Below are 27,794 nucleotides of genomic sequence, written 5' to 3' on the forward strand. Positions count from 1 at the left end.
CAGCCTTCGTTCCTCAGACAAGGTTCCACAGTCTAGGCTCAAGGCTAAAGGTGACTCTGCTTTCTCTATTAGAGCCCCTAGTCTTTGAAATGACCTGCCTGAGGAAGTTAGGCTAGCTAAATCAGTTTCATCTTTTAAATCCCTTCTAAAAACACACTTTTAGGGCGCCCTGGTGGCTCACTGAGTAGAGTGCGTACCATAAGGCTGTAATAAAAAAATATTACAAAAAAAACCCCACACTTTTATAGACAGGCTTTTATGTGAATTGCTCCTTATAATTGTATCTCCATTTTATTTTTCATTTTTGTAATTGTGTTTCTTGTTTTATTACTTTTTTACTTATTTTGTTATTTATTACTGTCCCTGTCCTTTTTGGGGACAGCTTGTACTGTCTGGGCATTCATGTGGTTTGTCACACACTTTTATGTAAATTTCCATCTGTTTTCTAGTCGTATCTGCTTCTTTTCTATTACCTTTTATTCCTATTTTTTATTACTTATTCTTTTTTATTCAACTTTATTTTATTTATTTAATTGTGATACCTTTACATCACTGTCTCTGGGTTTTATTGTATGTAAAGCGCTTTGTCATTAGAGAGCACAAAGTATGTTTCCATAGTTTATGCGGATGACACGCAACTCTACATCTCTGCTGAACCAAATTATGCTGCAGCTATAACTCCATTACTACATGTCTTTTGGCAATAAATAAATGGATGAGCAAAAATTTTTAAAGTTAAACGAGGACAAAACTGAAATCCTACTAGTCGGCCCTAAAACAAAAAGGGAAATGCTGTTTAATAATCTGGGAACACTGACTCCTGGATTAAATCTGAGGTTACAAGTCTTGGTGTTATCCTAGATTCAGATCTAAGCTTCAAGTCCCACATTAACAAGGTGACAAAAACATAATTTTTCCACCTTAGAAACACAGCTAAAGTACGACCATTTATAAATCAAAAAGATGCTGAAAAATTGATTCATGCCTTTATTTCAAGCCGACTCGATTACTGTAAGGCATTTTTTACTGGTCTCCCGAAAAAAAACACTGAGAGACTTCAGCTTATTCAAAACTCTGCAGCTCGGCTATTAACCAGAACCAAGAGGAGAGAGCACATCAGTCCAGTTTTAGCTGCTCTACACTGGCTTCCTGTAACATTTAGAATTGATTTTAAGGTCCTCCTCCTTATATACAAGCCCTTAATGGGCTAGGACCAAGCTACATTGCTAACTCCCTTGTTCACTACTTGCCTTCAAGAACACTGCGATCATCTGCTGCTGGTTTATTGGAGGTTCCCAGCAACAGCCGAAAGAAATCGGGGATGCAGCCTTTGTCAATTACGCCCCAAAGCTCTGGAACACTCTGCCTATAGATATCAGGGAAGCCAGCTCAAGTATTTTTAAAAGAAAGCTAAAATCTTATCTCTTCCCTTTAGCCTTTAATAGCTACGACTTTCCTGATACAGGCCTTAAACTTTTTTTATTTATTTATTATTATTATTATTATTATTTATTATTATTATTATTATTATTATTTTTTTACACTTTGCTTCGCACTTATGCACTGCTGCACTTCTTTTAAAATGTTGTGTTTTACTTGATTTTAATTATTCTATGTACTCTTTATTTTATTTGACTTTATTTTTTATTATTATTCAGTGGGTTTTATTTTCCATTTTATGTTATGCTCATTCTATGTCTATTTTCATGTATGTAATTTCTTTGTTGTAAAGCACTTTGAGCTGCATTTCTTGTATAAAGGTGCTATACAAATAAAGTTTATTATTATTATTATTATTATTATTGTAAACGTTAGAAAAGTGTTACACAAATAAAGTTCGGGAAAGCCTTCTCAAATGAACAAATGTCTTAAAGAATGACTTCAAGATAGTGCTAGGACATGCTTTGGGAAAGCCACGCCAACATTTACAGTGCAGTTCACCTTGTGTTTTTGCCAGGATTCATCATGACAGAACACAACACCTTTAACAACCTGTGTGTGTGTGTGTGTTGATATCTGGAGACCTAATACTTAATGTTTTCTCCACAGAGTTCACCATCAAAGGAAAGAGGTTCCCAGTGGTCAGTCTGCTCAGGAGCATCAAACAGACCTGGACTCCATATTTATGGTGTGTAAATGTACAACAACACCTTTTACTTCAGCTGCAAAGAAAATGCAAAACAACCATTCCAACCGGTCATAGTCTCCATGCTGCTCTCTTTAGACCAGTGGGCTTTCAAACCATGCAAGATGGATGTGATGTTGTGTTCCATGATTTCTATATATGAATTTTGAATTTATATAATATTCTGTTCCAGCTTCTTGAGGAGAACATTGCCACTTTTATGAAGAATGAGCTGAAAAGGATCCAGAGGATTCTGAGTCCAGATTACCCAGAATGCTCAGAGAAGCAGAGGGAGGATGAGGAGGTGGTGGAGGGTGAGGAGGAAGAGCAGAGGAGGAGCAGCAGAGAGGCGTTTCTGGAGATCACACTGCACTTCCTGAGGAGAATGAAGCAGGAGGAGCTGGCTGACTCTCTGCAGAGCAGTAAGAGGCTTTTAACAGGTTTAACATGATGGAAAGAGGAAATGGTGGGAAAATGAGAGATGTTTACATTTCCAAACTCTGCTTTAAATAATGCTGTACAAATATCTGCATCAGATCTATACAATTCTTCTGGGCTTCACACACAGTCAGAACATGTTTGTCCACCACTGATGAGGTGAATAGATATCATGGAGTGGGAAAATATATACATCCACACTGAAATCCACTCATTGATTCTATTTGTTGTTTGTTCATTCAGAAACGTTTGCTCCCATCTGCCAACATCAACTCAAATCTAATCTGAAGGACAAGGTTCAGTGTGTGTTTGAGGGGATTGCTAAAGCAGGAAACCCAGCACTTCTGAAGCAGATCTACACAGAGCTTTACATCACAGAGGGAGGGAGTGGAGAGGTCAATGATGAACATGAGGTCAGACAGATTGAAGCAGCATCCAGGAAACCAGCGAGACCAGAAACAACAATCAAATGTGAAGACATCTTTAAGCCCTTACCTGGAAGAGACAAACCAACCAGAACACTGATGACAAAGGGAGTGGCTGGCATTGGGAAAACAGTCTTAACACAGAAGTTCACTCTGGATTGGGCTGAAGACAAAGCCAACCAGGATATACAGTTCATATTTCCACTGACTTTCCGAGAGCTGAATCTGCTGAAAGAGAAAAAGTACAGCTTGGTGAAACTTCTTCATCACTTCTTTAATGACACCAAAGAATCAGGAATCTGCAGGTTTGACAAGTTCCAGGTTGTGTTCATCTTTGACGGTCTGGATGAGTGTCGACTTCCTCTAGACTTCCAGAAGAACAAGATCCTGACTAATGTTAAAGAGTTAACCTCAGTGGACGTGCTGCTGACAAACCTCATCAAGGGGAAACTGCTTCCCTCTGCTCGCCTCTGGATAACCACACGACCTGCAGCAGCTGATCAGATCCCTCCTGAGTGCGTTGACATGGTGACAGAGGTGAGAGGCTTCACTGACCCACAGAAGGAGGAGTACTTCAGGAAGAGATTCAGAGATGAGGAGCAGGCCAGCAGAATCATCTCCCACATCAAGACTTCACAAAGCCTCCACAACATGTGCCACGTCCCAGTCTTCTGCTGGATCACTGCTACAGTTCTGGAGCATGTGTTGAAAACCAGTGACAGAGGAGACCTGCCCAAGACCCTGACTGAGATGTACATCCACTTCCTGGTGGTTCAGTCCAAACTAGGGAATGTCAAGTATCATGGGAGAGCTGAGACAGATCCACACTGGAATACAGAGAGCAGGAAGATGATTCTCTCTCTGGGAAAACTGGCTTTTGAGCAGCTGGAGAAAGGCAACCTGATCTTCTATGAAGCAGACCTGACAGACTGTGGCATTGATATCAGAGCAGCCTCAGTGTACTCAGGAGTGTTCACACAGATCTTTAAAGAGGAGCGTGGGCTGTACCAGGACAAGGTGTTCTGCTTTGTCCATCTGAGCATTCAGGAGTTTCTGGCTGCTGTTTATGTCATCCTTTCATTCATCGACTCTGGTGTCAATCTGCTGTCAGAACCACAATCAACCTCCACAACATCTCAACCAAGAGACAAATCTCAGGTAAGTCACCTCTACCAGAGTGCTGTGGACAAGGCCTTACAGAGTCCAAATGGACACCTGGACGTGTTCCTCCGCTTCCTCCTGGGCCTTTCACTGCAAACCAATCAGACTCTCCTACGAGGCCTTCTGGAAAAGACAGGAAGGAGCTCACAGACCAATCAGGATACAGTCCAGTACATCAAGCAGAAGATCAAGAAGAATCCCTCTCCAGAGAGAAGCATCAATCTGTTCCACTGTCTGAATGAGCTGAATGACCGTTCTCTAGTGAAGGAGATCCAACAGCACCTGAGTTCAGGAAGTCTCTCCAGAAAGAAACTCTCCCCTGCTCAGTGGTCGGCTCTGGTCTTCATATTACTGTCATCAGAAGAAGAGCTAGACGTGTTTGACCTGAAGAAATACTCTGCTTCAGAGGAGACTCTTCTGAGGCTGCTGCCAGTGGTCAAAGCCTCCAATAAATCTTTGTAAGTGCATAGAAAACTGGATAGATTCAATTTACTAAATCTAATATTTATAGAGAGGAAAAAAAATGAATATTTTTTAAAGTTTTTTTTAAGTTATTGTTTGTCTTTTTCACTAATTCTCCTTCAGGCTGAATGACTGTAAGCTGTCAGAGAGAAGCTGTGAAGCTCTGGCCTCAGTTCTCAGCTCCCAGTCCTCTAGTCTGAGAGAGCTGGACCTGAGTAACAATGACCTGCAGGATTCAGGAGTGAAGCTGCTCTCTGCTGGACTGGAGAGTCCACACTGCAGACTGGAAAGTCTCAGGTAAGATCAGTTGACAGTTTATTTCAATTGATTTGACACATTTTCTAACTATGGTCCATGCTCTCAAACAGTCAGGATTCCTGAATCTGCAGAGTGTGACTCTGCCAGTTTTACATCAGGATTTCAGAGCCATTTTACATCGGCATCTTCAATTTTAATTTAACTTTACAGAAAGTTTGGACATTTTCCAGCACTTGTTTTATTCAAATTCAAATACACAGCCATGCACATGAAGGATTTAGAGAAGATCAGTCATGCTCTGATATCATGTAATTTAGATTACTGCACTTCTCTCTATTCCTGTCTCATAATTCACTGTCACATCTCCAGCTTGTTCAGAATAGATCCGCTAGGATTTTAACTAGTGTTAAACAGAGATCATATATCCCCATTTGTACCATCTCTCTACTGGTTACCACTAAGATACAGATTTAATATTAAGATTTCACTGATTTATAGCATGGCTAGTTTTGTCCATGAGTTTCACTGCAGAGCTCTTAGTTCCCTGTGAGCCGGATAGCAAGCTGAGATCTTCAGGTCCTTCTTACTTTCCCTCAGTCTAGACTCAAGACTGAAGGTGAAAACACTTTTCCCATCAGGGCCTCTAGACTGTGGAATGCCTTCCTGAGGGATTAGGCTCATCTGTTAAAACACTTTAAATCTGCTTTATATATCTCACTATTCTTCTTTATGGCTTTTTGTAAAGCATAACATAGCATGTACCATTTGGTGGATGTATTAATCACCTTACAGTACCATGTGTGAATACATTTTTATCATTGGTGACTCCAGTGGGAATCAAACCAGCATCCCTGGCTTTGTTAGTGCTACACTCAGCTCAGTGAGCTACAGCACCATGCAAAGTACACTACCTCTAACCTCTGCTTTTAGATAAAGTTTATCATTATTATTAGTAGTAATCTGAAAGAAAAAACACAGACAACATTGACATTAAAATATAAGAGAATAAAATTTGTATTTCTGTTCATGTCCATTAAGGCTGAGTGTCTGTCAGCTGTCAGAGAGATGCTGTGAAGCTCTGGCCTCAGTTCTCAGCTCCCAGTCCTCTAGTCTGAGAGAGCTGAACCTGAGTAACAATGACCTGCAGGATTCAGGAGTGAAGCTGCTCTCTGCTGGACTGGAGAGTCCACACTGCAGACTGGAAACTCTCAGGTAAGATCAGGTTATGATGCTTTTGTGTAACAATATGTTGCAACTGTTACCTGCATGCTGATTTATGTCTTTGTATTCTGTTTTTTTTTTGTATTATTATTTTTTATATTTTTTGAATTGATCAAACAAAATCATTTTGTATGGTTTAAACCCTGTATTATAAAAATGTATTGTGTTGTATTTCTCTTCTTTTCTACTCCGTTCCTTTTAATTCTATTAAAATTCTATTAGAATTCAGTTTACCTTTCACCATAAGCGCCGCCATACTGCTGTGACATCAGGTGTGTTGATGTCGGCGAACAGAGCTACCAGTCGGAAAGTCTTGCTCGAATTTCCTTCTGGGAGCTCTGACTTCAACGACTGTTCTGTTGCAATTTTCCAAGTTGGAAGTCGTGTTTTTCCCCGAGTTCCAAGTACAATGGAATGTAGCATACCTGTAACAAAAGGAAGAAATAGCTCGCTCAACTCCAAACTCTTCTTGTTGTCTTTAGGGTGCAGACTCTTGTGCATACAGATTCAAAAAAAGGAGGGATGTCCGCACAACCAGCTGGTCAGCCAATGCTCTATCAAGTGTACTCTTAATTTCATTACGAAATCTGATGGTGGGGTCACCATTCAACTGGGTATAGAAATTACTGCTTTCTCTCCCCAGCTAGATTCACCAATAAGCGTGCCAATAATCTGAGAGACACACTGGTAAAAAATGACACTTATATACCACCTCAGCACTTCTGATCTTCTCCTCCCTCTGGTAACTTTCCTTGCCACAACTGTAATGCCATGATAAATGGGGATTTCTTTCTACACCCACATACTGGCAGAAAAATAAAAGTAAGAGGCAGGTTTTCATGTAACACCAAGTATGTTGTATACATACTTAAATGTCCATGTGGCTTCTACTATGTTGGTAAAACCAGAAGGGAGTTGAAAATCAGAATATCTGAACACAAAGCAATATCAGAAATCATGATGAAAAATCTCTGGTGGCTAGACATTTTAATGCCACTGGCCATGAAGTATGCAGACTGAGATTCCAAGGTGTGGAAGTGGTAAAACCTTTAAGGAGAGGGGGTGACAAAGACTGGTTTCTGCTACAAAGAGAGGCCTTTTGGATCCACTCTCTACAGAGAGTGTCCAAGGGCTCTCAATGAAGAATTACTGCTAAATTGTTTTTTGTAAAGTGAGCGTTTCTAACTTGAGGAGCTTTTTTTTTCTTTTCATCTTTTTTTTATTATCTTCTAATGTATTTTGTTGTTGGATATTGTATTTTCTCTATATATTTGCTGTTCTATATTATATTGTTACTGTTCATCTTAATTTATTACATGGTTGCTAATATATGAATATTGGGAATTGTCTATAAATATGGGTCACTTCCCCATGGGAGTGGAAGCGTTGATGAAGGCTTAGTGCTGAAACACGTTCGTTTCTCAGCTTGCTGATGTGCATATAATAAACTTTTGTAATTCAGGGTGTTTTCACATATAGTCCTCTTTAAACGAACCGAACTCAGTCCTCTTAAAGTGGACCAAAAAGTGGACCAACAGAAAAGGGACTCAGTTCTTTTTGCGTTCACATTGTCAGTTCATTTGAAAGAGGACTCAGTTCTCTTTCTGGTTCACTTCAGCTCTGATGGGGCCTCAGTCCTCTTTCTGTTCACACTATAGTAGTTCCTCTGGAGCTCAGACCTTTACTGCTATGTAGCCTATGTATTTACTGTTATGTATTATTATTAGCCTACTGTTATTACTTATTTGCTATTCATTTATTACTTTTACCATCATCCTCGTTTATCACAAAACCTCTGACATAATCAATTGTACTTCATGCCAATAAAAGTAGATTAAATACATTGAGAGTCAAGTCAAGTCAAAGTCAAATTTATTTATACAGCACATTTCATACACAGGGCAACACGATGTGCTTTACATAAAAAGACAATACAGTATGCATATGCAATATGCATCAACAAGTGTTAGTGCAGTTACACAAGAATCAGTGCAGAATATGCCAATGTCAAAATATACAAAACACTCACACACAGACTCACACACACACACACACACACACACACATACACATTAAGAACTTAGCCATAGATTGTTGTGAAAAGAAAGGTTTTTAACCTGGTTTTAAAGGTGTTCAGTGTCGGGGCCTCTCTCAGGTCCTCAGGCAGGGCGTTCCATCTACTTGGGGCATAAATACAAAAGGCAGCATCCCCTGCTTTGGAGTTAGTACGAGGGATGGTTAAAAGACCGCTGCCTGTGGACCTGAGAGTTCTTGCTGGTTTGTATCTAATTAGCATGTCTGTTATATACTGAGGTGCAAGGCCATTTAGAGCTTTGTAAACAAGTAGTAGAATTTTAAAATCGATTCTAGTTTTGACAGGGAGCCAATGCAGGGATCTAAGAACCGGTGTAATGTGTTCAGACTTTTTAGTTCCGGTGAGAACGCGTGCAGCTGCATTTTGAATTAACTGTAGTCGCCGCACAGCTGATTTCGGGAGGCCGGTGAAAAGACCATTACAGTAGTCAAGTCTACTTGTTATAAATGCATGAATTAATTTCTCAGAGTCTGATTTTGATAGAAAGCCCCTCAGTTTTGAAATGTTTTTTAGATGGTAGAAGGCTGATCTTGTGAGTTGATTGATATGGCTCTTAAAATTTAGATCGCCGTCTATGATTACACCCAGATTTCTAGCTTCACTTTTGCTCTCCAGAGACAGAGAACTGAGATGAGCTGCAATTTTCTGTCTCTGAGCCTTTGCACCAAAGATGAGTATTTCTGTTTTGTCTTTGTTCAGTTGTAAAAAGTTCTGTGACATCCATAGATTAATATCATCAATACACTGAGTTAGGGAATGTATGGGATCTAGGTCCTCGTGGGATAGGGATATGTACAGTTGTGAATCATCTGCATAATTATGGTAGTTTATTTTGTGTTTCTGTATGACATGTGCGAGTGGGAGCATATAGAGATTAAACAGTAGTGGTCCAAGAATCGAACCTTGGGGTACTCCACACATAATACTCACTCTTTCCGAGGCAAAGTCACCAATGGACACAAAGAACTGCCTATCCTGTAGGTAGGATCTGAACCAGTTTAGAACCTATGGTGGGATCGAAAACCAGATTGATAAGTGTCTAGAAGGCTGTTTGATGTTAGATAATTATTAAGCTGAGAATAAACTGTTTTTTCAAGTATTTTGCTGAGGAAAGGTAAGTTGGAGATGGGCCTGTAGTTAGCAATAACTGTTGCATCAAGGTTACTCTTCTTCAGAAGTGGTTTAATGACAGCTGTTTTAAGCGCTGCAGGAAATGTACCTGACTGAAGAGAGCAGTTAATCATTTCCAATACCTCAGGTGCTAAGCAGTCAAAAACAGTTTTAAAAAATGTGGTAGGGAGAGGATCCAAGCAGCAGGTGGAGGACCTGAGCTGCCCAACAAAATTGTCTAGTTGTTGTAGGTCTAGAGGGTCAAAATGAGACATGGCATAAGTAATATTCCTGGAGAACTGGAGGGTAGGTTCATTTATAGAACTTGAGGCAGTAATGTTCTGTCTGATGGCAATAATTTTGTTATTGAAGAATGTGGCGAATTGCTCACATTTTTTAGTGGACAGCATCTCTGATGGGGTTGGACATGGTGGATTAATAAGTCGATCAACAGTAGAGAAGAGCACTTTACTATTGTTGATATTTTCATTAATGATTTTAGAGAAGAAGGATTCTCTGGCCTGTTTAATTTCTTTGTTGTAGTAACTCAGTCTATCCTTGTAGATTTCATAGTGAACCTGAAGTTTTGTCTTTCTCCACTGTCATTCTGCCTGGCGACACTTTCTCTTAAACTGCCTAACAACCACTCCATTTCTCCAGGGGGCTTTTTGTTTTTTTATGTTTTTAGTTTTAACAGGTGCAATGCTGTCAATGATATTTCGTACTTTTGAGTTGAAGTTGTTCACAGGATCCTCAGTTGGTGATGCCATGAACAATGGTAACTCATTTACAGTTTTCTTAAAGGTTTCAATTGTATTATTATCAATGGTACGTTTTTTGATTGTTCGAGTACTCTTCTGTTGTACAGGAAAAGCAGACACATCAAAAAATATGATATGACCAAGTCCAGAGTATGCCCCTTATTGTGGGTGGGGCCAGAAACATGCTGAGTGAGGTCAAATGCCTCCAGTAGGCTAATTAAGTTTCTGGCATCAGGGTCTGTTTGATTGTCAACGTGAATATTAAAATCACCTGAGATAATTAAACAATCGTAGTCAGTGGAGACCTTGGACAGTAGCTCAGAGAGTTCATCAAGAAAGCCACATTTAGATTTTGGTGGCCGATAGACAGTAATTATTAAAATCGCAGCACTACAGTGTATAGATACAGCAAGGTATTCAAAAGACGTGAATTCCCAGAGGGAGATTTCCTTGCAGCTATATATATCAGAGAAGACAGTAGCTATTCCACCGCCCCTCTTATCAGATCTAGTGGTATGGATGAACTTGAAGTTAGGAGGTGCAGTCTCAATGAGCGCGACTGCGCCATTTCTATCCAGCCAGGTCTCGGTCAGTAGAGTGAAGTCTAGGTTATGTGTACTTATAAGATCATTAACTAAAAATGACTTATTCGTTAGCGACCTGACGTTTAATAAAGCCATTTTTATTGTTCGAGGTGCATGGCTTTGTGGGGGACTGATAATTGGAGTCCGAACCAGTAATAAATTGTTTAGATTCCTGTATGTTACAGAGAGATTACGGGGTCTGTGTCTATGACTTATAATTACAGAGAGGGAGAGAGAGAGAGAGGGGGGGAGGGAGAGAGAGAGAGAGAGATGTGTCTTTTATTTCAGAAGATTCTCCGCTTTTTCTCATTTGATCACATGTGGTAAAGTACTTTTGACGTAGTTTTTTTTTTTTTTTACTTTCACACAGCACTGCAGTGCGGTCCTAATGAAGCCCCTCACTTTCATATGAACTGAAAATTGGAGGAAAACCTCAGTGTTTCTGTGTTGTAGACAGTTGCCGTTTGATGTGTTCTTCGTTCCATATCTGGAGAAGTGCAGTAGTTCCATCCTCAGATCAAACTACTCCTCGTCCACTAGTCTTGCTAGCGTTACCATGGTTGCCATGGTTACATCTATTTGTTTTTTCGAGTGTCCCGGCGCAATAGCATGTGATTTGTCTACGGCAAGCCTAGAGGGCTAAAATACAATGGCAAAGAGCCAAGCGAACCTGGAGCGCTTTGTGTTCACAATGCACAGGGTAAGCGAACCGCAACGCGGACTTGAAGCGAACCACACTCAGGCCACCTCCCGAGGAGGTCTGAGTACGGTTCGTTTCAGAGGGGTCTGAGTTCTTTTGGAGTGTTCACATATGCGCAAAACATGCTGACTAATCGCTCTGAGTTCGTTTGGAGGGCTTAAAGGGACCAAGTATGAAAACACCCTCATTTGGTTGTGCGGACATCCTTCCTTTTTTTGATTCTGCAGCATACCTGTCCCAGGGGAAGCCTGCGGTACTGGCCTTGGTACTGAACCCCTTGTCTGCTTTTGGGCTCCTCTCTCTTAGTTCCCCCTGGGATGCCACAGTGGTCATATACATTTTCTGCATTGATCAAACAAAATCATTTTGTATGGTTTAAACCCTGTATGATAAAAATGTATTGTGTTGTATTCCTCTTGCTAGCGTTACTACTCTGTTCTTTTAATTCTATTAAAAGGATGGACAGAGTTAGAGCATCATATTTGAGCTCTGAAACAAAATGTTTCCTGTCCAAATGAACTTGAATAAGGTACTGAGCCCTTCCTGCTCACTGACAGTGAGTCGCTCTGGAAAGATAAAATATAATGGAAAATGTTTCTATTAATTTTGTCAGGTTGAATCAAACCAAACTCACAGAGAAATGCTGTCAGGAGTTGTCATCAGTTCTCAGCTCCCAGTCCTCTAGTCTGAAAGAGCTGGACCTGAGTAACAACGACCTGCAGGATTCAGGAGTGAAGCTGCTCTCTGCTGGACTGGAGAGTCCACACTGTAGACTGGAGACTCTCAGGTAAGAACAGTTTTTTTTAATTATTTGACACATTTCTCCAAACTAAGGTCTGTGCTCTCAAACAGTCTCTCAGGTCAGGATTCTTCAATCTGTTCAACAGATTTAAATCCTGCTTTACATGCAGCAGGGTATCCGCGGGTCATAAAAAAAACAATGTTGCGAAAATTAAGACCTTTATCATTTTAGCAATACTGAGTAATATTTTACTGGCTTGTTGCACAAAATAACTATAATATATCAGAGGGGGTTTGCAAGTGTTGTTGATCAATGCCAGTCACTCCACTGTTTCCTCAATGTTACCTAAACAAGCAGTCCAGTCCCATACTCTGTTTCGGTGGAGATGATCCACGCCCCGCTTGAGGTTGGGACTCAGTTTCATTTGTGCAACCATGGCAGAACGAACTGCAGTAAGCTTAAAAAGCCTGACAGCCCGTAGTAAGAAAGCTGCTCCAAAACCAGAGTGAATATTGCAGCGGAGGTGGAGGAGCTTGGACTCTGAAAACAAGAGCGATGTGGAGTTGGCCTTGTGATTATTGGACAGGTAAACTACTTATGATGTAGCTAAAGTCAGCCACGGGCCACATGGCAAACTTTAGCTCCAGTGTTTCCCCTGTATTTCTTTCTGACAGTGCGGGGGCGTTGGCGCTTTTTCCACGACCACATGTCGCTAATTGTCATTTCTACCATAAAGATGCGTCTCGGCAGAAATACATTTGATGAAAAAAAATATCTAGCGGATTTTCAGCAGCAGCGGCACTACTGAATGACTTCACTGCACATAAATATCTGTCAAGCAATATGATGACACGATGTTGCTAGTAAGCGGCTAAAGGATGTGGTTGGTTAGCGTTAGCTAGCTTGAGCTGCTAGACCTCTGGGTTAGCTGATAACAGAGCATCGCTATCTGTTGATTCCATGTTACTTGACTTCATGATAGTTCTGTAACTCTGTGGGATGTTTTAAACATTTGTAACAGTTTACAATGGGATATGTTTCCTCTTCACTTGACATGCTGAACTTTAACACTACTTGCCTAGGTGCCGTTAAAACAGCAGTTCATACTTTGTCAGTTTCAGACCACCGTAGCTCAGTGGGACAGGAGGGGTGAGAGAGGGTGGAGCTGGGCTGTGTGACTGGTGGAGGAGAACCTCCTTGGGACACGTCTGCCGATGTTGTTGTAGTTCCTGTGGCTGCCGTTAGATAACTACTAACTACTAGATTACTAAAGGGCCCATGTTACTAGTCCCTTAACGTAATGACTTGTTTGAATTAAAAAAAAAACAGCTGTATGTTTATTTATTTATATTTATTGATTTATTATAGCCATAATGTAGGAATTCCTACGTGGTGGGTCCTAGGTGAGCAGCAAACTTCCTGAACTGAACAGCCGCTCGACAGGCGCTAAATGGGGTTGGGGTTTTGTACTTCATGTAAATGTTTTGGATGTTTGAGAACTGGTTGAGGGTCTCAATCCCAGATCCTCCTGACCTCAAATAATCCACCACTTCTTCTCCTGCTGAGTAGCTGTTTGTCCACCAGCGTCCTGCTCTGAAATCCAGATCTGTTGTTTAGTAGGAGTGTGTTTGTTGTTGGCAGTGGAGGCTCCTTGTCAGGTTGTTTTTCCCTGAGTTTCATTGACATTGCTGTGTTGTGTATCAGATGCTTTGATAAACTGGATGTTGTGTTTTGCGCTGTGGAAAGAGTTTTGCTGCCACACAAAGTTTACAATGGACGATAATGTTCTTTGCATCCTTGACTGAGATAAATTCAAAGTAATGGGAAAACTTCCAGCTGCTGAAAGTCTGTGTCCCTCCACCACCCACCCTTTTGTTTTGCTTTTTTAGCGAGTAGCGACGTAAACCTGCTGCATGTCCTGAAGATATGACGAAAAAACAAACAGGGATTTGAAAAAACAAAAAACCTTTGAAAATTTCAAAGGAGAGAACAGAAAACGTTGACAGAGGTTCAGGTTTAAGTAACGCAGTAACGGAGCGTTACTGGGATTAAAAACTGTAATGTAATTAAATTGTAATCCCTTACACTACTGTTACTGAAAAAGTAATCACATTACTGTAACGTGTCAATAAGTAGCCTGATGCGTTACCGCCCAACACTGGTGCCCAGGGGCCCTTTGTCTCATAATCTGCCTATGGAGCCGATCACTGGGTCAACTGTTTGCATCTGAGACAGTTACACTTTTTGCCAGAATTTGACTGCATTGTCACAAGTATTTTCACAGCTGTATACTAAAAAACATCTACCTATGTACCTTGTTTTGTGTGTGTGTGTGTGTGTGTGTACAGGCTGTCAGGCTGTCTGCTCTCAGAGGAAGGCTGTGCTTCTCTGGCCTCAGCTCTGAGCTCCAACCCCTCCCATCTGAGAGAGCTGGACCTGAGCTACAATCATCCAGGAGCCTCAGGAAAGAAGCTGCTCTCTGCTGGTCTGGAGGATCCACACTGGAGACTGGACTCTCTCAGGTATGGAGAGGCAATGTCTGCTAGAAGGCTGAGAGTCACACACATTTTCTCTGTGACAGTGAGAAGATGAGAAACACTGAAAGTTCAGCTTTCTTGATTCTTGATGTATCAAGCTCACTTAAACTGTTGATTCGTGACTCTAAAAAAGGCCCTTCACTCCACAGTCTTTGTTTTACCATTTACTTAATCAAACAAAGGGATGGGGAAAAAGGCACAGTAAAGGACATGTTCAAAGCCACGGTCAAAACTAATTTGTGCTCTAGCTCAACAGCTTCTCTCTATTGAAGGAAAATGTAAATGCACAATCCACCTGATGCTCCTCTGCTGACAGTTATTAGCTAAAGAGTGACAAGCATCAATCTAAGGCAATATAAACTATATGTTACACAAGTAAATGTTAAATATTATCAATATTAATAAAAACAATCAATAAATCTATATAATCTTTATATATTTTAACAAGAGATGTCTCTTACACATACTGTTTAATGTTTAATGGTGGATATGAGTGACGTATGGAAAATCAGAAAAACACTTTTCAAGGATATGAAGGTTATTTGTTTCCATTATAAAGAGATTATGCTGATCTGACTTTATTTAACCCCACAGTGTGGACCATGGTGGAGTGCAGATGTTGAAACCAGGCCTGAGGAAGTGTAAGTGTGTATTTAGTTTTATATTCATGAAAACAAAGCAGCACATTCAATTCCTATTTAAATAGAAAGCTCATGTATGTGACATCTATTTATTCAAATCCTGCTGTGAAAAGAGATGGCTGACAAAATGTGCCATCATGAAACTGAAGAAATGAAGTCAATCTGTTAATAAATCAACAAATAATAAACACAACAGGTGTATTAGATGAGAAGCTGATGCCGTATTGTGTCTTGTTCTCTCCATCAGATGCCTGTGAACTCACACTGGACCCAAACACAGCACACAGAGAGCTGCTCCTGTCTGAAGACAACAGAAAGGTGTCAGCAGTGAGAGAGGAGCAGCTATATCCTGATCACCCAGAGAGATTTGACTTCTGGAAACAGCTGCTGTGTAGAAATGGTCTGACTGGTCGCTGTTACTGGGAGGTCGAGAGGGAAGGAGATGTTTATATAGGAGTGACTTACAGAGGAATCAGAAGGAGAGGAGAGGGTGCTGACTGCAGGCTTGGAAGGAATGAAAAGTCCTGGAGTCTGTTCTGCTATAATAACAGTTACTCTGTCTGTCACAATAACAGAGAAACACTCATATGTTCCCCCTCCTCCTCTGGCTCTAACAGAGTAGCAGTGTATCTGGACTGGCCTGCTGGCTCTCTGTCCTTCTACAGTGTTTCCTCTGACACACTGATCCACATCCACACCTTCCACTCCACATTCACTGAACCACTCTACCCTGGGTTTGGGCTTTGGTCGACTGTTTCCTCAGTGTCTCTTTTCAGATAGAGGAGGGAGAGAGAAACACTCAGACTGCTGACCAAAGACAGCTGCTGAAATTATAGATCACTCTGGACAGGATCACACACACACACACCCCTACATCTTAATGTGAGAATAGTAATGTTTGTATTTTCATGTGATTACTGTAAACAAACATCCATCAGTCAGTGTAAACAGAGTGTATTCTGTGTGAAACTGAACAGGGTTTTAACAACACACGTACAAGAACATGAACATTTTATTGTGAAAATGAAATGAATGAGAAATGAAACCAGACAGAATCTAGTTATGGTTGTTCATTGTGTGATTGCTGAGTCAGCAATCACAGGTATAATATTCTCGCTCTTTATTATTATTCTGTACGTTTTTTGCCGAGTTTCAACTCCTTCATACTTGCACCTAGAGACTCTATTCAAACTTTAAAATGGTCAGCTTCATTAGGAATGGTGTGCTATTACTTTTCTCAGTGATCTGACTTTTACTTTTTAAGATATTCTACTTTCTTTTTATAATGGAAGTCTATGGGCGGAATGTTTTTTTTATACTTTTTTCAACTTTTATAATGGCAGCCTATGGAGCTACACTAGAGCACGTGAGTAGAGGCATAGCTTTTATACTTTTTGAGTTAGAGACGTTTGTTCAACACACTGCTTTACAGTAATTTTGCCTACTTTAAACAGTTTTTTTTTTTTACACTTGCAGTATTTAAACTGTAGTACTTCCCACAATTTTCACTCTACATACTTATATATCAAAATCTTCACATACTTCTTCTGTCTCATAATGTAAATATCTAAGTGATGGGATTTGTAGTTTTTGAGATATGGATGTTTGTTCGGCACCAGTGCTATACCGTGTGTGCCTTTTTTTGAACAGATTTTTTCCTTTAACCTTCAATAACTTCCACAACTTTAACATTACATACATATGTTATATATTAAACTCTTCAGCTACTTCTGCTCTCACTCACAATGTAACCTAAATATATAAGCAATATGATGTATAGTTTTTGAGTTATTAACGTTTGTTCGACACTAGGGCTCCACTCTGTCACAGTACTTTCTGTTCCACTGCTGCTGTCTTCTCCACTTCTCCTTTTTTCAGTCTTCTTCATTTTAACATGTCTTTTACATATTTTCATACTTGTCACTTCCTTACTTTCAGTTTTATTCTACTCAAAATATACATTATACTCAACATTTGTACTCCGTATACCTTCAGGCTGTGAAAGCAAACTAAGTTAAATATGTAGTTTTATCATTTATTCATTTTGTACTGATTTACCTTTCACCTATATTGTGAAGCAAAGGGACCTTGGTAGAGACATTTAAGTGTAACCAGATGTTGAGGCCCTGTTTTGAAGGTCTCCTGTAACATGACTATATGTATGACATACACATGTGGTAGACGCGTGATCAAGGGATGCCCTCTCTCATGGCTTTGTGCCAATTGGTTGAAAATACTTAATCAAAATATGCATTGACCAACCACAGATAATTTCTTACTGATATACTGATGTAAGCTTTGGGTGTGATCTTATGTCTCCTTATTGTTGACTCAATAATAATCTCATTAATCTTCAAAGTCGTAAGTGGCTTGTGTCTTTATTTTGTGCATGTGTCCAGTGTTTCAACAGATTTCCATGACAAGGCTTTTACACACAAGCCTTCCTAAATATTTTCTTCCTGCTTATCGGCTGCTTACACTGGCTCCACTACCTCTCTTTCTCTGTCTCTCTCTTTCTCTTTCACTTTGTTGGGAGGCTTTATACTTCTAATACCTCTACTGCTACTACTACAGCTACTTATACTACTACAGCTACTGCTGCTACAGCTTACTGCTACTAAATAAATATACATAAATACTTTTCATTCTCTTTCTCTCTGTCTCTCTCTCTCTGTCTCTCTCTCTGTATCTGTGTCTCCTCTCTTTCTCTGTCTCACGTTGTTGGGAGGCTTTATACTTCTAATACTTCTACTGGTACTACTACTACTACAGTTTACTACTACTAAGTACTTTTCATTCTCTTTCTCTCTATATATATCTCTCTGTCTCTATCTATCTATCTATCTATCTATCTATCTATCTGTATCTGTGTCTCTCTTCTCTCTTTCTCACGTTGTTGGGAGGCTGTATACTTCTAGTACTTCTGCTACTACTACAGCTACTTCTGTAGCTACTACTATAGCTACTACTACTTCAAATACTTCTGTCTGTCTCTCACATTTTCTTATGCTTTTCTTCTCACTATTGTTACATTTTAATACATTTCTAACATTATTACTTGTCACTTCCATACTTTCAGGTTTTTTCAAATCAAAATACACCTACTCTTCATACTATTTATAATCTTGCCACCTCCCAGCTTTTACAAATATGCCTTCCCAAATATTTTAGTTTCTAACATTATTACTTATCACTTGGACACTCATTACAGCTCCTTCACAGAAGTGTTTTCAAACTGCCAGTTTTAACATTACATTCACATATTATACTTTGTCTCAGCCACTTCAGTTTGAACAGACGATCCATGGTCAGTCATGTTCAGAAACATGCACACACACACGGACACGCCCACATACATGTGCCTACACACACAAAATATCTTTCTTTTGTAAATTTGTTTTATTTGGTATTTTATTCTCATCTCATCATTCCAAGCTAAACATTTATCTAGTTTTCTATAATTGTTTCTCAGAAATAAGGTTTTGCCTAAATGAACATTGTTTGGTCTTCATCTTTTACAACAAGCAGTTAATTACTATAAAATAAATTAATTTGTTGTTCTGTTTATTGTTTATTGTTTATTGTGGATCTCCATTAGTCGACGCACAAGCGACAGACTAGTCTTCCTGGGTCCGTTTTAAAATATCAATACAAAACAGTAATTTGTTGTTCTGTTGTTTTATAAGTTGTGAGTCATTTCATCTCAAAATCATGGGAAATGTAATGTATGACATCACTGATTTACATTGTCAAATTGTCTCTCAAGTGTGACGTCATTTGTTAAATACTGAATTGAGAGTACACTGAGGAGTTTAAGGGGATGGTAAACACATTTGTGCAATCAGATTTTAAATATCTAATTGTTAAATGGGTGAAAATTTATTTTAACCATGTTTTACCCATATTTGACAGCGCCCCCAGTTGTTAACTATACTCACATGATAGCTGAGGGCAAAAGCTCTCTATAAAAGTTGGTCCCATGTCTGTAACCCCTTTGGTTGCTGAATTATAAGCCTTCAAACATACACCGAGGTCAAGGTTCAAAGGACAGTATTTCAAAGCAGGAGCCATGTAGAATCTTCATACTGACATAATTATTCTCCAGGTCGAGACCTTTCCAACGATGTATTTGGTTTAGCTCTACGACAAAGTTTTAATTTTCTCATTTCAGGGACAGAAGCCGTATCAGGCCTAGTTTCAGAGAGCACTTTGAAGGTCCAATATATAAAATTAAGGAACCACGAAGGAAATATGCGTGCATGTCACAGAAAATTAAATTATGGCCATAGGCCGTAAACAAGCGCATATACGAGAACTGGGGGGCTGGGGGATTCCGAACAAAAATGTATCTCATTGTTCCACATGCTCGAAATACGTGGTGTGTAATAAAATATATAATTTATGTTATTATAGCCTACCCTAATTCTATTCCCTCAAAACGCCAAAAGCGCCTCAAAAGCACCACGAGTGGTTAAAACACTATAAAGTTGATATACACGTATCTAGAAATGTTGATATGAAACATATTTTTGGTTCAGGAACGTTGAGATTCAACGTATCCGTGGTTTGCAGAAACGTACAATGCCAACATTTTATTCTGCTGACTGGGTTGCACTGTGAAATGTACAAATTTATGTACAAATTTAAATGTACAAATGTGAAATGTACGTGAAGCAAATAGAGGAGGAGAAAGGAGAAAGGAAAGACAGGAGAAGACGCCCCACCTTAATCATGTAAATGTTTGTTTATGATCGAGAAGAAGACACAGCGAGACAAAGACACACCATGGTATGGTGCTGAAACGTGCGATGGATGATGGATAATGCAAACAATGGCCTTCTTATTCCACAGATCCTAGTTATAAATACATAGGTAAAGGATACATGAAATCAGCTGAAACTAACTTTTTTTACCATTATACAAGATAAAAGACAAAAATGAGAGATATACGTTCATTGGAATAAAATAAACATCTACATTATTCATATTAAAGTAAACTACATTAGCCCAGTACAGAGAAAAAGTCTCTTTTTAAATGAGCATCATGCTGATTTCATGTCAGTTTGTTTCTTTAATGTCTTAAACTGAAATGAGTGGAGGAAGAGGACAGTAGAATGTAGAAGCAGGCCACTTATGATACTGTCGTGAGTATGTGGGGTATATGGGCTTAGTGGCCCTGCTGAACTTGATTGACAATCTAATGATTGATTGAGCTCACCTGCGTCTGATTGCGGGCACTGTCAGTGACTCTGGGGGAAATAAAGGACAGAGCCGGGCGCCCGGCAGAGGGTTCTAGGGAGTGGTGCTTGGTGGACGCTACGGGGTCTGTTCACCCAGCCAAGCTGAGCTCTGCACTCATATCGGGGGGTGGGTGCCGTTCGCAGTCGGTTAGGGCTGCCGGCGGCGAAGATAGCCAAGGTAGGGAGACGTTCCAGCGGTAGGAAAAGCGCAGCCAGGCCGGGGGTTTTAGGAGTGCCCAGCCGCTCCCTAGTGTGGTGTGGAGGCTCCCTGTACGTGCCCGGGTGCTTCCAGTTCCGCGCTGGACCGACGGTTCCACCCCACGGGCTCCCGCTATTGAAGAGCCAGGTCGGACCAGCGCCAAAGCTCAGACCCTGCGGGAGGGTCTTGTCAGCCGGGGGAGTTAAGTAGCCCAAAGTTTTAAACAAAACTGTATGTTAATTGATTAGTCTGCGTCTTCTAGTTTGTTAATTGTATTCCGATGAGTTTTTAAAGGCCGTTACAGCAGGTGGGAGGTGGTCGGATAGCTGGGGAGGGGACCCTATCAGCTGACCGCACAGCCCTTAGTCTGTAGATCCATTGGTCCCTGTGTGCTCTGAATCACATGTGTTGCACGTCATTGAAGGTTTCTGCCTGTCAGTCTAAGCTGGATAGGCCGTTGGTTGTAGTGGGTGTGCCTGTGTGTAGTGATGTATAGTTTGAACACTTTAATATGCTTCCTGTGTGTAATGGCTAACCAGGGGATGCATTGAGTGGGGGCGGGGTGTAGTCGGTCCCGGGGTGTTGTCTCCCATAGCTGTCTGGGCCAGTTGCTCTATTTGCTGTACAGTATGCATTTCTAATAAAGCATTGTATTTTTCTAACGTGGTTGTTGTGTGCTGGATCTAACCTCAGGCCATACCGGTAAAAAGGTGGTGGCAGCAAACGCTGCTCAGCTTAATTGAATTGGCCTCAACCCTTATCATAAGGTTTATTACAATACTTTGTACTGTGAACCAACGGGTGTACAACACACAACACACTGTATACACTGACCACTTCCCTCTGATTGGTTTTACAAACTCCCTATTTCCCAGCAGTCCTAGGGGGCTATAACTTCCAGTGCTGCATCCCAGGGGGAAGGCAGGAGCTATGGCCTTTTTCACACGGCAGCCATTTTGAACACTTGGGGTATGAAACTCCACCCAGAAGACTGGACTAAACACAGTATACCTTAAACACAAGTGAGGACAAAATACAGATAAACAGTTAGCAAATTAGCTAACAATCTTGAGAACAATGACTTTTTGAATTCAGCAGGTAAGATAGCTAGTTGGTAAGCTAGGCTACTAGCTAGTCACCTCAGCTAGACTCTGGTAGCTAGCGTTATATTAAAATGTAAACATGTCTTTCTGGATTCTTGCTCTATTGGTTTCAGATATGTTTTTCAGTGGGGAATCTGTGAAATGATAAATGCATGTATCTTGGTACACAACAGTAGGAAAGAGCGGACTGGACTTGCTCTTTCAGGTAGAGATTATTCAAAATGGCCGCCATGTGACTAAGGTCTCATTTCTTAGTCTTTGCTAACGCCGCTGATTTTCCACTTTCTTTGTCATCATGACCCAGTCACATCCCTGAGGGTTGAATGCAGGTTTTTATGGTAACACTGTATTTGGGCAGTCCAATGTTGATACTCAACCAACTATCAGGTGACAAAAAGTAGATGTTAACTTTAGCTCATTGTACTGATAATTAGGCTTTAGTTCACTGTTCAAATACTTTAACATCCCAGTGCATTTCCACTGACTTTACAGTAGGCTATGTGCATCTCTGGCTTTATCTCATCTCCATATGAGGGTCCATGCCTACATCATCAGCTCATTGAAGGAAGAGATGTCCTTTGTGTTTGGGAAGGAAAACAAGAAAAAGGAGCATCAGATATCACCTGGAGGTTTTCCTAATCTGAAGAAGATAGATAGATGGATCGATCTTGACAGAGAGAGGACAGAGAGAGGAGAGTTCTTCAAGTGTCAGCTGGGAGACCTAATCCAGCTGTGATGTGGTTGACTTGTCCTCCATCTCCGCCTCTCTCCCAGGACCGGCTCCAAGCTCAGGATCTCACCAAGTTCCAGCCTCTGAAACCCAAACTCCTGGAGGCCAAGAAGCAGATGGTGAAGTTGAAACTGCCCGGTACAGTGGTGGGAAAGACCTGGAAGCTGGCAGATATAGATGAGGATGGGATGCTTGATGGTGAGGAGTCTGCCTTAGCCAATCACCTGATTAAGGTGAAGCTGGAGGGACATGAACTGCCACACCTGGTGCCCCCCTCCAAGAGGAAAATACCGGAATAAATATACAATTAAACATCCCTCCGCCCCTTAAAGTAGAATGTACACACACCCCTGAAATGTACACACACAATAGTGCAGAACAGCACACACAAATGGACAAGATGCCAATGTAGCCAGTGTCAGAAGAGAGAATGAAGCAGCTGAAACTGTGGAGCGCTTTGTAGTGATGGTGACACCTCCAATTAAAAAGAAAGTGATTTAAGGAGTGGGACAAATATGTATCTCTAATGTTCAAATATATTATATCAATAGTCTTTGTGATAAATGCTTGGCTACTGTGAAATCATGAGAAGAAAACATGATGAAAGTAGTAATCCACAACATTTTCTTAATAATACATCTTTCTTATAATTCAATAGTGATTCAACTTACAGCCAGTTCATGAAAGCTTTTCCAAAGAGCGCCACCTACAGAAACACTCAAACTTCATCAACAGACACATAATACATTTGATTCAAAAATACAAATCCAGTTCACTTTTACTTTGCTATGAGATTTTATGAAGCATTACATAGTTGCCATTCATTTTGCAAACACGAAATGAAATACAGAACTGCTAAAAGCGTCTTTGTTCTCTCTTTATAGAGAATCAAGCAAGTGAGAAGACAATGACAGGGAGAAAAGAGTTGGGAATATATTGTATGTGAAAACACAGAAACCAGTTTGGGCTCCAACACATTTTAGCTCAGCCATTGATGCCAATCTTTCTGGAAATGGCAATCTTTTTTTCACAGATCCAAGGTTTGGGTAAGTGACAAACTGCATCGTTCCAGCCAATGAAATTCTCCACCACCAAGTGACGAAGGTGGACACAGTCTTCTTCTCTAGCATCACCGATCCCGCCGTTATCAGGCTGATTAATACTCCAGAAGCTACAAAGGGTTAGAGCACATTACATTACATTACAACACAGGAGCTTTAACATCCTCATTGAGGCTATAGGCCATAAGTTAAAGACACATAAAAGAAATGGTCCCAAACAGCATTTTAAAGGGCTCTAAAATGATTTCCCCATTCTTCTTTCAGCAACAATTTCATGACTCTGACCTCCAATGCTAGAGGATTTTGTTAAACAAAGCTATGCTGGACTGAAAATCTGGTATGTGGTATAGAGAGGAACAGTTGTGGAAAATAATGACATTGCTATGCCAAAGCTCATTGACTAGTTCTGCCTTTCATTCAGTGCGGTAAACCTCTTTGTGTGCCCATGTGAGCTGAACACCAACTAATGTCTGAAATTCATCTTCCATACCTCTTGGGGCTTCTCATTGGTGTCCCATCCACCCATGTCCAGTTTCCCTCCTCCTCTCTGTCAGTCAGACCAAGCCATGCATCCTTGTTCAGTCTATTCAGAAACTCCTGCCAAAGACGATTACAAAGATCTCTGTGGGTTTGTTTACATGCACACAGTGGCAGTTCCTGCTCCTACCTCAGGCTGCCAGTAGATGGCAGCAGAGACTCTTTTGTGTTATTGCACCCCGTTCTCATTCCCAACTCGTCCTATGTTCACTCCTTGTCAAATCCCTTAATAAAATACAATAAAAGCCCTGCTGTGTGGGTTTTGCAGTTTTATTGTTGTTTCTCCCATAGTGGATGTTGTAAACATGGAATTGATATTGTTACTGGGGTATTTGAGGGTGGAGAAAAACAACTCTTTTGTCAGATTTGAGCCATCTCAACATTAAACATGAAATCTTTTCCCTCTCTCGTCTCTTTGGTATCTTTGGTATGAAGCATCACAGAGCGGCCGGGTTGGTAAACATGAGCGAGCCGTGTGCAGTTCACTGATGTCACCTTACAGGATTTCTGGGTATTGAAGTTCAAATCTTTCCAACAGTTACATCTCGCTGCTATTTGGAGCCGCCAAGGTGCAAAGTTGCATAGTGCAGCTTTCACCATTTTGGTGTTTACACCCATGTAAAAACTTGAAGATGTTCATTTCTGTCATTTGGTTCAGCATGAAGAGGGTTTCACAGTCCTTTTGCATCACCACTTGCTGTTTTGACTGTTCTGACCTTTTGGACACATGGGAACATTTAAAAAACAGACTGGAATCAGACTAAGAGGTTTCTATAGAGAAATTAATTGAAAGATCTGCTCTGAAATCTAATCATCAGTATCAGGTATTCAACCAGGTTATTCTTACATTGATTATGACTTTACTCTGGCCAAGATAATCAGACTAAGGCGTTCACATGACAATCGCAGCTTTCACATCTTCCTTTCTCTTGCTTACACACACACACACACACACACACACACACACACCTTTTCCCGGTAGCCCTTGATGATGACCAAGTCAGCTTCCCTGCTGAGACAGTCCTGTCTGCCCTTGTCCCAGTTTTTCTTCCCAGTGGAGACGTAGTAGCAGCTACAGTCAAGCTTCAGCCAGCCCTCTGGACAGCTGGCTTCCTCTGGTCAACATCACATGAGATACAGTGGCAGGTGGAAAAAAAACAACAGGAGATTCATTAGGAGGAAACTAAAAGGAATGGAAAGGGAAGTGTCAAACGATGAAGCCTAGGGAACAGTGTTCATGTCAAAATCGAAACCTTTGTGAGTTTGTATAGAAAGAACAGAAGGAAGGAAGAAAGGAAGGAAGGAATATATAACCATTACCAGAGCAAAGCAGCTTGTCCTGGCAATCTTCATCCTCAGTCAATTTGTTGCAAATGGTTAGCAACTCTTTGTAACTGGTCTGCAACTGGTCTCTACTTTTAGTCACATTGTTATAGCTGGTCTGTAACTGGTCTCTCTCTTCAGTCAGCTGGTGGTAACTGGTCTGCAACGTGTCTCTCTCTTTAATCAGCTGGTTGTAACTGGTCAGCAACTGGTCTCTCTCTTCAGTCAGGTTGTTGTCTCCAGTCTGTTCAGTCCAGTTTCGGTCCCACTGGGTGTCGGTGCTGGCTGGGAAGGGAGAGAGAGGAAGTGGTCACATGACAAACCGAGCTGAACTGAGCTTAAATTTGAAACAGGAATCTGTATTTCTGACAGGAATGTAGTCATAACTATAGAACTTAAATGGATAGAACGGTCTTTCCTATTCAAATCAATGTTCCTGGATGGAGCAGCGGACATTTTCCCATTGGGCTAGCTTCCGTATAAACTGACTTATGGCAAGTCACTGAGGAGAGAGGTTTTGCAGCAAGGACCAAAGCAGTGGAAAACTGGCATTGCAGCTGAATTAAAGGTCCCATATTCTACACTTTCCAGTGTTTTATTTTATGTGTTGAGGTCCATTCAAAGCTGTGTGTGTGGTGTCATGAACCAAAAACACTCTCAATCCATTTTACACATTCATTTTCCGGCATTTCTCTGAGCTTTACCAAGAACAGGCTGTTTCTGTTGCCGTGTCTTTAAGATATTAACGACCCTCTGTTCTGATTGGCTAACCGTTTCAAGAGTGAAACGTGAGACGCCGCGGCCTGGCAGCTACAGGTAGGGAAAACTCTCTGGTAATAAACAATGACAACCGCTCAACCGCTTTGAAAAAAACACTTTCTTAGTCTATTATTTCTTACAAAAATGATAATGAGCGAACCACAAAGTTACGGAAGTCCAAACGGCTCGTTTAGAGGTTCGCTTTTCTAATATGGATTGTGTGGATTTAGTTGGCGACCGTGCGTTCTGATACTTTCACCATGTTTAGATAGACCATCCAACTCCTTTATGATCACAGAGGCAAGGGGAATCCTGTTTTACATGATATGGGACTTTTAAGTTGTCACTCATGCCAGATGGTGCTCTTTTACCAGTTGCTGCTGTCTTTTTAATAGGTCAAAAGTGAGTTAATCTGTTTCTGCCGATGTCCGTTAGCTGTTGGAATTTAGCAAATGTGTTAAGCTACGTTAGTTTATAGCATTAAAGTGGCTATATTTAGTTAAGTTGATGATGCTTACCAGCTTGCTAATATGCTGATTTTGACTAGAGGAGCTAGTGATAGAAGCACAATCTTTGACCATGCTATGTTAGCCTCCTCACTAACATCAGCTTTCAGTTAAGTTTTGACAGTTTGCTAAACACTCGTGCAACAGACTAGTCATAGTCAACATTTTATGCTTACTAGCCATATATAACCATGGCAAACAGTGGAAGAACTGTTGTATCCATTTAAGTTCTGTGGTCATAACTAATGCTAATTTGAGGGATTATAATTCACAGACCTAGACAAGTTTAATTATTGTGTAGAATTTGGATTGATGTAACATGTTTTCATGTTTTCAGTAAAAGCTAGAAAATTTGAAAGGGTGTGTAGACTATTGATATCCACTGTAGAAGTAGACTGTGAGCTGAGAGCATTTACTCTTCACTGTATTCAATGTAGTGTTTGATTAAAGATCCACATTGATGGGGATCCTCAGCTGCAGATACTCATATGTATAGAAGTGAGAAACAATGATGAATGAATGATGAAAAATGATATAGTTTGAAAGCAAAGTGCCACAACTGGTGTTCATTTGAATGAAATGCTTAGAAAAGTGTTTACTTACTGTGGAGAAGTCTTAGAGAGATGTTGAGCGAAGCTTGTAGGATAAACAGCAGCCCAATGCTCCCAGCAAGCATTCTGTAGAGGACCTTCCCTGTAAGGCCAACACACACACACACACACACACATAAATATGTCAAGTGAACTAAATTATATGAAAAACCATAACCACTAACCTTTTTTCAACCTCATGTTTCGCAGCTTCACTGAAATACTATCGAATGTCATTTCATAATTTCTTTTCTTAATTTGCGGAAGAAAAAAACATTTGCCTACTACATTTTTGGTCCTTGCTGGTCCTCAAAGTCATATCAATGGCTGAGTCTTCAGGAATGTTGTCATATTCCTCGATGATGTCAGATCCACCAGACCCAGCGGACCGTGCCATGACCTTCAGCTGATACAGTATGGAGAGAGTACTGCTTGGACTGGCAGTGTCAGTCTGGATTTAAGCCTGGTTTTCTCTAAAACATGAAG

At 40.6% G+C, this 27,794-nt stretch overlaps 2 protein-coding genes across 2 annotated transcripts; one reads left to right on the plus strand and one right to left on the minus strand.

Moving 5' to 3' along the window:
• Nucleotides 1–2,049: 2,049 nt before the first annotated feature.
• Nucleotides 2,050–18,783, plus strand: LOC139658525 (NLR family CARD domain-containing protein 3-like; the record flags this gene model as incomplete). Its single annotated transcript, XM_071536653.1, has 9 exons — nt 2,050–2,128; nt 2,319–2,547; nt 2,807–4,607; nt 4,735–4,908; nt 5,908–6,081; nt 11,954–12,127; nt 14,431–14,604; nt 15,214–15,260; nt 15,508–18,783. Coding segments are annotated over 9 exons (3,385 nt in total), but the record flags the coding sequence as incomplete, so codon positions are not given.
• A 4,457-nt stretch (nt 18,784–23,240) lies between these two features.
• LOC139658535 (CD209 antigen-like protein C) lies at nt 23,241–27,410 on the minus strand. The gene is made up of 5 exons (XM_071536663.1): nt 27,322–27,410; nt 25,451–25,738; nt 25,100–25,245; nt 24,084–24,190; nt 23,241–23,703 (listed from the first exon to the last, which is right to left on the minus strand). Exons 1-5 carry the CDS (start codon nt 27,392–27,394, stop codon nt 23,517–23,519), a joined length of 801 nt encoding a protein of 266 aa, XP_071392764.1. The 5' UTR covers nt 27,395–27,410; the 3' UTR covers nt 23,241–23,516.
• Nucleotides 27,411–27,794: the final 384 nt, after the last annotated feature.

Source organism: Centroberyx affinis, unplaced genomic scaffold (assembly GCF_046629955.1).
Source record: "Centroberyx affinis isolate AG114_WGS23_722 - 3 ecotype Tasmania unplaced genomic scaffold, CSIRO-AGI_Caff_v1 ptg002923l_1, whole genome shotgun sequence".
NCBI classification, from domain to species: Eukaryota; Metazoa; Chordata; class Actinopteri; order Beryciformes; family Berycidae; genus Centroberyx; species Centroberyx affinis.